This window comes from Hippoglossus hippoglossus, chromosome 22 (genome assembly GCF_009819705.1).
Source record: "Hippoglossus hippoglossus isolate fHipHip1 chromosome 22, fHipHip1.pri, whole genome shotgun sequence".
NCBI classification, from domain to species: Eukaryota; Metazoa; Chordata; class Actinopteri; order Pleuronectiformes; family Pleuronectidae; genus Hippoglossus; species Hippoglossus hippoglossus.
In genome coordinates, this window is record NC_047172.1 from 23,851,828 (window position 1) to 23,864,243 (window position 12,416).

Genomic DNA, 12,416 nt, shown 5'->3' on the forward strand with positions numbered 1-12,416 from the left:
TTCCTGATGCTGGTACTTCTGTATGTAAGTTATGATGAAAAGGAGAAATTAGATTGTTCCTAATGTTTCTTTGGTTGTTTTCAAGCACAGGACATTATTTAAAAAATAGTTGAAGAATTCAGTCCGTACACAAAAGGATTTTCATTGTCAGTTTGTTATTGGAGTAACTGGAACACAAACAATGACTACAATGCCACAGGAAGTGGAATTTACACAGTAAAAACCACAATTAGGTCATCAAACAACAAAAAATAGCTCCAACAGAAAGAAATACAGTGATTGATGTTATTTCATCATAGCAATCTTCTATACATGGCTTCAATGCCAGGGTATATTATTACAGAGTCATACTGAGGCAATTCCATCTCACTGGGTCAGAGGTTGTTGGGAGGTTGTCATTGGAACCTGGGTATTGATGGTGATTCGCTGCCTGGTTTGACATCGGACCATTCCTATTATGGCTCTTCTGAACCTGAAAGAAAGCACCTTTTTATGTCCTTTAATGCACCAACCACGGAAATATTATTACAACACGTACACCCTCTCTACTTCAAACAATACCTATCACAAGCACATCAAACGGTTATCAAAGAATAATGTAAAGAAAAACACTTACTTTTTGTTGGCAACAACATAAATGCAGGGGTTGTAAAAAGTGGAGGACTTGGCAAAGAGTGGAGCGATGATGGCCATCGCGGCAGGTATGGTCTTGGGGTCACCAAAGGATGCCCAGAGGCACACCATGGAGTAGGGAGACCAGGCCACCAGGAACATGACAATCATCACTATGGACATCTGCAGGCCACCAACATTACATCACATTACATTTCATTTAGGTGACGCTTTTATCCAAAGCGACTTACAATAAGTGCATTCAACCATGAGGGTACAAACCCAGAACAAGAATCAAGAAAGTACAATTTTCTTCAAGAAAGTCAAACTACAAAGTGCTACATGTAAGTGCTATATAAGTGCTACTAAATCGCTATTATGACAACTAAGCTTTCATGTAATACACCTGTATACATAATTGTAGGAGACAGACCTTTAGATGGGCATGTTAACAAACCAGCCACAAAACCTAGAGGAAAGGGCTCAGTTATTTCACTGTGTTGGTTTTCCTGGTCAAGCAGACTCACAAGGTTTTAATGTGAGTCTGCTTGGAGGATCTGTGGACACCTAAAGGCTATAGCACACTACATGTGTGACGAATGTATTCATGAGACTCTCCAACACAGGTCAGGTCAGCTTGGCAGTGAGCCTACAACTCATCTACACAAGCTGTTTAGTGAAATCACTACATGACCATTGTTGTAGGTTGTCTAGACTGGATCTGTTGAGTCTCATTGGAAGTTTTTCTCTACACAATAAATGAAGTTACATATGAAGGACAGCACAAAGTAGAATTGGATGTCCCCAAAAAAAAAATTGAGGTCACAGAATGTGAAACAATATTGATACACAACCTGCGAAGAGTGTTGAAAAAGACTACAGGAGCACGTGAGCTGGACGACCACAAACATTTGACCATAATTGTATCCAGGCTGGATAACTCACACATTACATTCTTGAGTCTGGAGTTTTTAAGTCACATCTCTGCCATTGTCAAAATGTGCTCCAGAAGCATTTCACAAGTCACTCATTTTCTGGTGATGCACACAGGGAAAACACTCATTGAGTAATTGACTGTTTTGACTTTGTCCAGCCACTAAAATGATGGCCTACACTGAAGCTGCTGAGGCAAACTCTATCTCAGTGACCGCAGAGTAGAAAAGAGCGAGCTCATGTGTTTTCACCTTGGTGACATCCATCTGATCCGACCAGTCGATGTTGATGCTGTCCAGGCAGTTGCCAGCTTTGTATCTCCTCACAGTGGCTGACACGTTGTAGTAGCAGTAAAACATGACAGACAGAGGCAACACAAAGTTCACTGCGATCACTGCCATAGTGTAGGAGATGAAGGAGCTGTGGAGGAGAAGCAGAGTCAGTATCTGCTTACACATGATTACATGGGGTTATGTTTGACCTTAGATCTGGAACAATGTGTGTTTACCTGTACTTACTGAGACTAGTGCAGTGCAGGTCCATTTTTTGTGTCAATACAAACAACTTCACAATTGTCACTGTACTTTCTTGATTTCTGTGCACTACACCTGTCATGAAATGGTTATTTTTGAGAAATGAAAAGAGAGTCTACTCTTTATTTGGGTGTAAAAGTTCGCAAAAACATTTTGGAGAAAGTCCACATGCAATGACTTGAGATGATGTTGTACCCTGGAGCATTCAGTGACACTGCATCTGGGGTACATGGAGATTTGTCAAAATGGGACCTATTGCTACTCATAGTGGGAGACACCAGTGAAACACACTGTGGTTAAGTTGCGGCTACATGCAGTCTGAAACACTGATTGAAGACACATATCATATATCATGTGTCCAAATCACACCAAATTCCACACTGCACTTCCTTGGGCCCCTAACAATACACATACCAAGTGTCAAGCAGATGCGATGAATGGTTCTCAGGAAGGGGGTTCAATAGGGAGCTCTGCTTCTCCATCCTGCCACTTATGCAGACATGCCAAAACTACTGATCTACTGACGGCCACACTTCATAACTTTATACACTATAAGTTGTTTTTATTAGTTGTTTAATAAATTATTAATTTGACCATTCCAACTTTTTGCGTCACCGATCGTCTTTTTGTCACGGACTTGAGCCGGTCATGACCTGAAATTAGTTTAGTAGCTTTTCTCTGTTTTTGGTAATTCCCATTGGTTGATTATCATGGCAGCAGTTATTTTGGCATTATTTCTTGTTATTAGTTCTTCATAGTTTTTAAAGCCACATTTTATAGCCATGTTCAGGTGTGCACTGACACATGACTCACGCATCATTCTGTCTCCAGTTGATGGTGCATGTAGCTCCAGTGGGGTCAGGAGCATATCCAGACCATCCCACTACGGGCATGGAGGACCAGAACACAGCATTCAGCCACGATGCCAGAATGAGAAGGTTGTACGATTGCATCGTCATTTTCTGCCCTGAAGAGAGAAACCATTCAGATCAGGGAAGTCAGTAAAATTGTAAAAGATTGTATTTCCTTTGCAGCGGCAAACATTTTCAAACCCGTCATGTTTGACAAAATTGATAGAAATAAGAAAGTCTATTTCTTTAAACAGTAACAGATTAGTTTCAACCTAAAAGTACCGCCCTGAGCTTGTATATCTCTGCCAACCAGTGCAGTTTTATAATTTTTCAAATGACAACTGGTCAGAACTAGAAAAAAGGGAGACTTGAGATATCAGGTTCAAAAGGGCAAAAACATGTTTTGTTAGGCCCCTGTGACCTTCGCCTTTGACCAACCAAATCTAACCAATTCATCTGAGTTATTTGGAGTTCTCTCAAAGCGTCCTCAAGATATTGCATTCACAAGACAATAAATGTGTTTTGTGAGGTCACAGCAACATTGACTAGTGACCACTAAAATCTAATCAGTTCATTCTTACAGTTCAATGAACATTTGCGCGGCATTTGCAAAGTTCTCTCAAGGTTCTTGAAATATTGTGTTCAAACTGCAGCCATTTGAAATGAAACCTCTCTAAAACTGGTTAAACTAGTGTGCCTAACTAACTGTGAAGTGAGTGTATTCTGTGGTCACGGAGGAGCAGTCAGTGGCTACCTATGTCTGGTCTGCAGATGGTGAGATAGCGGTCGATGGCCACCACAGTCAACAGGCCGATACTGGCCATGCCAAAGAAGATGTTAAGAGCTGCGTAGATCTGGAGACGGAAACACAGAAGTTAAAACCAGACAGTTCATCATAATGGTCTGCTTTGGTGTTACCTTTAAGTTTGCAACTGTTTGACAATCTGCATATTTGGGACAAATAAAGTTATAGACAAAGACTCAATCAATAGACCAACCCCATATAAATAAACAGCAATCTACCAACTCACATGTTTATTGTCAGGACAGCCCAAAAGTAAAAAATGTAAAGTAAAGCAAGTCTCTTCAAAGTCCTTGAGCAGCTGGATGTAACATTCAGAGGCTAACAAGCTAACAAGCCGACAAATACTACAGATTGGCAAGTATGGTAAGTGCTGAGAGCAGCGAGTCTGTAAATCAGCTGGTATCAGCAGCATGTTGATCTGTCGAAGCATATCCACTGAACTGGGTGTGAGTAATAATTATGTTACTCTGTCATATAGTGTGTGAAGGAAAGCCATCACTGTCCAGGTGGATAGTTTGGCTCTGGGCCTGCTCTCTCTCCCTCTAGATCAGCATCACATGGGTCAATATCACTGTGGAATAACGAGGTCTGACCCAAAGAAAAACATAATCTGCTGAAATGACCCCAACACGTGGCCTGTGTGAATGTGCGTCAGTCTGCTCACAGGTTTAGTCTCATGGGCAGCTCAGAATAAGTCATAGCAAAGAGTTTTATAACAAGGTGCTAATTTTCACATATATTAATAGCAGCATAATGCAACACGAGGATTCTCACATCATCACACACAGCTGCTGTGATTGGAGTAAAACTGAAGAATAGAAAACACTACTGAGCTTAAATGCAAATAGTAGGCAGACTTTCATGTATAAACAAATGAGCATAGCAAAAACCCTTTTAAATACAACAGCACCAAGTCTTGGCCACGGTCACAGTGGTACATGGGATGGTTTTGTGACCCACAACAGGGTTAACAGCATGGACAAACATAATCACATTTTTCAGATCCTCAGGATTGTGAGCAGCTTATCTACTGGTTTTTAGTCAGTGACAACATTTCCACATGCTGTGGGGTTAGCGGTTAGCTGTGAGGCATGCAGCACAGGCCTTGCTAGCGTGGCCACGTAGGGTTCCTCATTAGTATATAGCCTATACTTATTTAACTGATAGTAGAACTATTTATCTGTCAAAAATCGTATTGATTGTTAACATTTAATTATGAACGTCCCTTATATTAATACATTCTCCTCACAACACAAGAGCAAACATTATACAGATGGTTTAAACAGAGGAGGGTGCCGAGTCCAACCTCACTGGTTTACACCGTAGACTGTAAATAAAGATGGACGACGCTTCTCCACTTCCTCCTACTGCACAAAAAGGAAGCCAAAATATCTTGGAATCAGGTCCTGCCATCTTGGATCCAGAGAAAGCGCAGTACTGATGGTGGAGTTGAGTTGGGTGTTTTTATGTCAACTTGAACAAGCAGTAAACCCGTTTTTATTACCCAGGCAGTGCTCAGGTGCTGCCAGGTCCATTAAAAGGACCTATCAGACTACATATTACATATTACACCTATTTTAACATCTCACTACTGGCTTCCTCTTCATTCTACAGTAAATGTTGGTGCTCACTTCTAGAGCCCTATGGCCAGGCTCCATCATGTACCTCCTGACTCCCCGTCCACGAGCTGAGCACTTAGTTCCTTTTCCCAGGACTTTCTTAGTGTACCTCAGACACGCGTTAAGACTCAAAGGGATCATGATTTCCAGTCAGTCACATTTAAGCTTTGGAAGAACAGAGACTCTGTAGAGCATTTTTGAAAAGCAGCTAAAAACCATCTATTCAGACAAGCATTTCGATAACATGTAGTTTTATATATTTCATCTGGTGCTTTGTTCTGTTTTTAATCCGACTCTTTTAGATTGTATCACTTTGATGTTAAAGCACTTTGTGATATGTGTCTGTGTCATAAAAATAAACTTTGCTTTACTTCCATGATGGGACCATGCATGATAGCTCTTTCTGAGAACTGACCTTTGAGTAGATGATTTTCTGGGATCATATTCAAACAAAAGAAAAAAGAAATAAAACAATGCACCAAAAAACAACTGAAATCTTCATTTCAACATTATATTTGCTGTGATTTACAAAACGTTTTAATGTAGATTGTTTTAGTATTGAAATAAGTCAAGTCAGTTTCATTCATACAGCCCAATATAATACATTGCAAATTTTCCTCAGACGTGTTAAAGACATTGTGTGTACAGAATAACCCAACATGGCAAAATTACAATTGAACACTAGTATCCCACCCACCTGACAACCGGTGTAGCCGAATTTCCAGCTGCCATGGATGTCTGAGGCAGCTGACATGGGATAGCCGATACCAGCCACTCCAACATCAGTTAAAGCCAGGTTGATGATAATGAAGTTAGTGGCCGTGCGGAGCTCCTTGAACTTCACAAACATGAGCAGCACCACGATGTTGCTTGTTAAACTGATGACTCCTGAGGAGAGGAGAGAAGATGTGGAGAACAGAGACATGAAGTGGGAGGTGGAGATCCTGAAACCCCCGATTCTATACACACGCAAAGGAAACTCCAAATGAACCTGCACTTACATGATTATCTTATATAAACTGACTCAATATACTCTTCTCCCAGGCTCTTTCTAGATATCTGCCTTTTTGGGTTATATATAAATATATTATACAATCATGTATAATTGATAATTGAAGTTTTATACATACAGTACATAAAGAAAAATAATGTAAATTGCTTTGAGTGGTTTTTCAAGACCAGAAAAGCACTATATAAATACAGACCATTTTGACCGTTTATATAAACAAACTACGCAATCTTTTACATCATCTATATTTACCAAATCAATGTCTTGTTTTTAATCTTAAAAAAATACACTTGAGATGTAGGAAAAAAACGTTTGACGCAGCCAGCACATGGAACAGATTCTATAATTTGGACAGAAGTCACAGAGGCTGAGGACGAAAAAAACACTTAATTGTTCTAAGCTGCTCTAAAAGAGACTTTTCTCAGTCTAATGTAGAAAGAACATTAACGTCTTCTGTGTTCTGTGTGTAACTGCTTGAAAATGATTATTGAGGTTGTTAAACATGCATTGCAAAAGCATTTTGAATATTAAAATATAGGTTGCATGATGAACTTAATGCTTATATTTTAACCCTAACCCTATAAAATGGAAACAATTTAAAAACATGAAGAATCACCAGGGATTTAAAAGAAGCATGATGAGGGAAGGGGGAAATAAACAATGTAACCCTTATCTCCATCACACTGCTTGTGAGTTGACTTGTTACACTGACAAATCACATCATAAAAGTGGTTTTCCTTGTTTCAATGATGCCAAGAAAACAATCCTCCTAAACTGGAAAAGCAGTAAAATGTTGAGCATATCCATATGGATAGACCTCTTTATAGAAGACGTATTATTGGAAAATCTGTAAAGCATTTCATAAAAAAAACAAAACAATGTTGCAATATCAAGTTTTTCAATAAATACATTATATATTCAATACAAATTTTTAAAAACTATGGCCCATAACATTTATGAAAAAGTCGGCAAAACGTTGTAAAAACCACAAGAGCCGGTCAGGCAAAGAATATTTCTGACAAACTCTGAGGGGATGTCTGCTGACTTCACGTTACTGGTCAGTTTGGATTTTTACACTAAAATGAATACTGGACACAAGTGCACACATAGAGGCAGGTAGGTGCAATGACGAAACTGTCAATAATGTTAACAGCCTTACAGGATGACTGGTTCACCGACAGGTTACAGGAAAGCAAGCAGGCAACAGGAAGACGCGCAAACACACACACACACAAATAACAAGAGATAAGAGTCGAGTAGGTGAATTGGAGAAAGTAAAACCCAATAGATACCTAATAAAAGCAGTTACAAAATAAAACCTAGCACAAGATCATGACAAATTAAATGCAACCACATTGACTTCAATTTCCAACAGCAAATACTGCTGCCGGTGTTGTTTCTTAATAACAAAATAAAAAAAAAATCCTTAACAATACTGTACATGTTCTTTGTCAACGTATTTATTTCGTTTTTCCCACAAGTAATGGTTTTATGGTCAGTGTGAGTAACTCAAAAGACTATGTTAAGGTTGTGTTAGTTAAAAACAAAACAATGATGACAAGAATTACAAAACCAGAAGTGTTTTCTTTATTCTAAATGTTACCAAAGCCACCATCTTTCACTGATGTTCTCTTCTTTTTCCCCCCAATACTGGGGAAAGCAGCAGTGAGTTTTGATGAAATCACATAAACTCATTGCTGTGTTCATAGTTCATCGATAGAGATTAATTGTCTGAAATTGTAAAACAACCAACATTGCTCACAATTTCAAAATTCCCTGATAGTTTGAAAATGATGAGCTGTGTTGAATGTACTTCATGTTAAAACAATGACTCTCTTGGAATGTCCCTGACATCAGAGAGGTACATTCTTTGGTTCTACAGAAAACACAATACTCACATCATTTGTCACAATGAAATATGTTTAAAATGCTACCAGTTACCTGCAGTAATAAGATATCCAGCCACGATGTTGTGCTCCATTTGAGTAAAGGCACTTTTTCCTCCGTAAGGTACAACATCATCTGAAATATTAACCCCAGAGTCAATCCCCATTTTCTTTGTTGTTAGAAAAAGAATTCACTTCGTTGATGCCGGCAGTCTTCCCACAGACAGTCTTGGAATGAAGTTAAAAAACGGTGATAACAAAATGGGAACAAAAGAGATGTAGTGAGCCAGTATGGCAAAATGCTGTTTCTATCTAAGATCTGAAGGGACTTGTGGGGTGGTGGGGTGGAGTGGTGGGGTGGGGGGGGTGAACGTGAGGGGGATTATTACATACCATTGCTCCTGTGTCCCCAGATAGCAGGAGGCTGTGTGTAAGTAACGTGAACAACAGGGCTGCACAAGACCGGATTACCACTCACGTGGAGCTGTTGGGCTCTGGCCAGTGAGCGACATTACAAAACTGAACTGAAGTTGTGTAAATGCCTAAAGACTATTCACTTCACTGCGTGTACAAACTGTGGCCAACACCAACTCTGGATTACCAGCTGGGAAAGGCCCATGGTCTTAATTCCCTGTGCGATTAGGTTGCTTAATATAGTAAATATACTAATGGAAAGGGTCTGAAGATAACACACACACATTGGATGGACTTTAAAAAACATGTCACAACTAGAGGGGCACTCAGAGAGCATATATCTGCGCCAAGGTCTAACAGTCCCCTCATGAAACGGCAATTAAATTCACCAGATCTGGATTTTTATTTCGATCTGCTCGCAATTGCACACACTCAAATATCAGTGCCCTAAACAAACCTGAATCTTGTCGTCATGTTCCAGGAGTTACTATCTATCTCGCAATGTCAACCAAAGTGGAAATAAAATAAAATAACATTCCTTAATCTGCCCTCTGCTGCACCAAAATTGTATGGGTTTGTACCTGACCCATATCACATCCTCCCAACAAGTTTCCTGGTAATCCTTCCAGTAGTTTTTATGTAACCCTGCTAACAAACAAATAGACTACACAAAAACGTCAATGAAAATGCAAATCACTATTAAATTCCTAATTCATATATTTATTGTAAATTCAGTTTGTTTATCTGTTAATATTTTTTCCCTTTTAAACTGTATCTTTAAAATAGATTTTTAAATTACATTCCACTAATTATGATTTTATTAATGTCATTTTAAATAATATACCTTATGATTGTTTCATGTTGTTTTTGTAAACCCCTCTTTGATATGAACAATTTATTGATGAATTACTATTTAAATTGTAAATTATTTCTCTAAGTCCTCTTTTTATTGCCCATTCAAATATCAAATCATGAATTAGTTTGTAATTGAGTGTATGATATATTAATTTGTAAACAGATGTATCAAGGCTTATTTTAACGATACATTTAGTCATAAGTTTGGGAAATATTTTATCACCGTGACGCTTTCACTGTGGTGGTGGTGCGTCATCGACCTTCCAGGACAGGAGGTGGCAGTGTGGAGCGCACTGGACAGTGGAGACACAGAAGCACTTCCTCCTCACTCCATACCAGCTCCTTCAGAAGAGAAGACTCCATCGCTCCAGACAAACATGCCGGTCTTCCTCAGGACTCTCGCCAGCCGTGCTGCTCCGGCCCTGCGGTCACATGCCGTCACTCAGCGGGCCACTATCTACTCGAGACCGGCCAAGGAAAAGATCGGCCCCCTCGTGAGTCTGCCGCTGTCTCTCACCCACCTTGGCTTCATGCTAACTGAACGACGAGCTACAAGCTTTAGCTGTCCTTGGCTGACGAGGTCAAAGTCAGCAGGCAGTGCTGGGCGCGTGTTTTATTTTTAAACCTTAACGTATCTATTTAACTAAAGTGACGGATTTCAAATGACTGAATATGCGGGGACGTATTTTAAGCGGCTGCTCGGTGTTTTCCTCTTCCTGCATTAGTGAGCCCCGTCCTAACACGGTTAGCCACCCTAGCTGTTAGCGTTGTGCTAACAGTTGTTTATGAAACTATTGCTTTCGTAATCACTCGTCAGTCCGGAGTTACACAGTGTCCCTCTGCCTTTACCGCAGGACATCACTAAGATGTACAGTCCTCCTCTGTGAACATGTCCCACGTCTCCGTACCTTACACTCAGATTTGAGTTATTAACTGCCTAAGAATTCAACAGTCCTGTCGGTGTTTGTGTAAACTAGTATCAGAGGTTAGTTTGTCCACATATCATCAAAATGGAACCCTATAGTGTTGACAATGATTGTGTCAGCAGGATTTGTACAGTAACATTAACACTAAGACAGAAGCACCGCCGGTGACTCAGTAACATTTACTGAAGTCTACACTCGATAGTCGATATCAGTTCTGATTGAGGGATTCAGTTTGAATGGGAAGTTCTTTAGAGGCATTAGTTCGAGCCAGTGGCAGCAAAGAGAGCAATGAAAACAAGGTCACATAGTAGTAATAATGATCATTTGGATTTACATGGCACCTTTCAAGGTACCTACTGCTTTACAAAGCCAGAAAGACTGGAAAAAAAGATTAAGGTAATCATATCTAAAGAAAGTTAGTAGTATAATAATAGGTATGTTATTTTTGTTCTTCGCTCTTTTAACTGTTTATTGTATTTTACCCAACTTATAGCCAATAAATGACTCAATACTACAAAAGCGTCCTACTACTGATACCCTGTAGAGTAATACAGATGGTAGATATGGTCTATTTATTAATAAATGTATTAATTGGCTGACCTTCAAATCTGTCAACAGATTTTTTTCTTTTCACTTATGTTAAGCTGACTGAATACTCTGTCTGTTACCTAGGAGACTGTTATTGGACTCGGCATGTTCTCCTTGGCCATCCTGGGCCCATCTGGGTGGATCCTGGCCCACCTGGAGGACTACAAGAAGAAAGAATGAACAGAACATTTTAACAGATCGCTGCCTGGTGTACACAGCCTCCTGTCTCCAGTGACCACCTGGGACCATAACCATCAATGTTCAGCTGCAGAGAAGAATATAGTTTTACCTCATTCCTCCAACTTTCCGACTGTTCTACTCCAAATCTCAGATACACATCAACTGTTCATGAAACATTGACTGTGATCTTTTAAAGTTTTTATTGTATGATTTCCCTGATAAAGGAGTATGTTACAAGATTAAATTTTAAACCCAGCTACGCTTGTTTTGTGTGTTTTGGCTCCTTTGGATTAGGCTTTTGGGGTTTGCTGGTCGTCGGGAGAGCTCACACTTTGAATAATCACTACTCAATCTGAGATAATCCATTAACACTATTATCAGAAGAAATTACTGGGAGGCCTCCTCTCGGATGTTCCTTAAGGGCAGCTGTGACTCCGTGATTAGAAAGAGTCGTCCACTAACCTGAAGGTCTGGCAGTTGATCAAGTGAACTATATAGTAATGGTTGCTTTGAGTGGATCATATGACCTGATTAGTTCTACGTGTGTATAGTCCATTTGTTGATTTATAGCAGTGTTCAAATATTTGAACTGAGATCACTTAAATATGTAATTATATATTTTTTTAATCATTTTCTTACAATACATTATATAAACTTTTGTGGTCAATGTATAAAATGTCAGTGTAATGGGTTTTCAGAACGTAGTGCAGCATAAAGTAAAATATTCCCTCAAAAAGTCTTCCCAAAAAAAAAGTACAGTACAAGTACAGGCCCAGTAGATGTACTCAGTTACTTTGAGCCATCAGTACAAGATGGAGTGTTTGTGTAAAGATACTGATCTTTGCTGTGGTCACTGTTTTTTCTTCATGTTCACATGAGGGCTGGTCTGTCTGATTGTGCTTGGAGGTATAGTAATCAAAAAAGTCACTGAAGCAGCATAGGAATGTAATGTATGCATCCAGCTAATCATGAAACACATGAAATATTTCTGTTAATCTACTGGCGTTAATGTGTTAGTCTTTAACGGTGATGGGATGTAACACAATGCTTTACTTTGTTACTGTTGTAACATATTTTGCATGTATCTGTACTTTACTTAAGCATTTTTTTATTTTCCGGTACTTATCACTTTTACTCCACCACATGTATAATTAGCAAATATCTGTACTTTCCACTCCACTACGTTTTCACAATGCATTATGTTA

At 39.3% G+C, this 12,416-nt stretch overlaps 2 protein-coding genes across 3 annotated transcripts; one reads left to right on the forward strand and one right to left on the reverse strand.

The window, feature by feature from the left end:
• Nucleotides 1-145: 145 nt before the first annotated feature.
• Nucleotides 146-8,942, reverse strand: rrh (retinal pigment epithelium-derived rhodopsin homolog). Of its 2 annotated transcripts, none has more exons than XM_034576124.1 (7): nt 8,304-8,942; nt 6,051-6,241; nt 3,684-3,783; nt 2,892-3,045; nt 1,797-1,965; nt 617-795; nt 146-472 (listed from the first exon to the last, which is right to left on the reverse strand). In XM_034576124.1, exons 1-7 carry the CDS (start codon nt 8,413-8,415, stop codon nt 367-369), a joined length of 1,011 nt encoding a protein of 336 aa, XP_034432015.1. In that variant the 5' UTR covers nt 8,416-8,942; the 3' UTR covers nt 146-366. The 2 variants fall into 2 exon arrangements, with proteins under 2 accessions (XP_034432015.1, XP_034432016.1); XM_034576125.1 differs by lacking the exon at nt 8,304-8,942 and adding an exon at nt 7,522-7,580.
• An 883-nt stretch (nt 8,943-9,825) lies between these two features.
• Nucleotides 9,826-11,467, forward strand: LOC117756438 (cytochrome c oxidase subunit 8A, mitochondrial-like). The gene is made up of 2 exons (XM_034576953.1): nt 9,826-10,011; nt 11,116-11,467. Exons 1-2 carry the CDS (start codon nt 9,895-9,897, stop codon nt 11,209-11,211), a joined length of 213 nt encoding a protein of 70 aa, XP_034432844.1. The 5' UTR covers nt 9,826-9,894; the 3' UTR covers nt 11,212-11,467.
• Nucleotides 11,468-12,416: the final 949 nt, after the last annotated feature.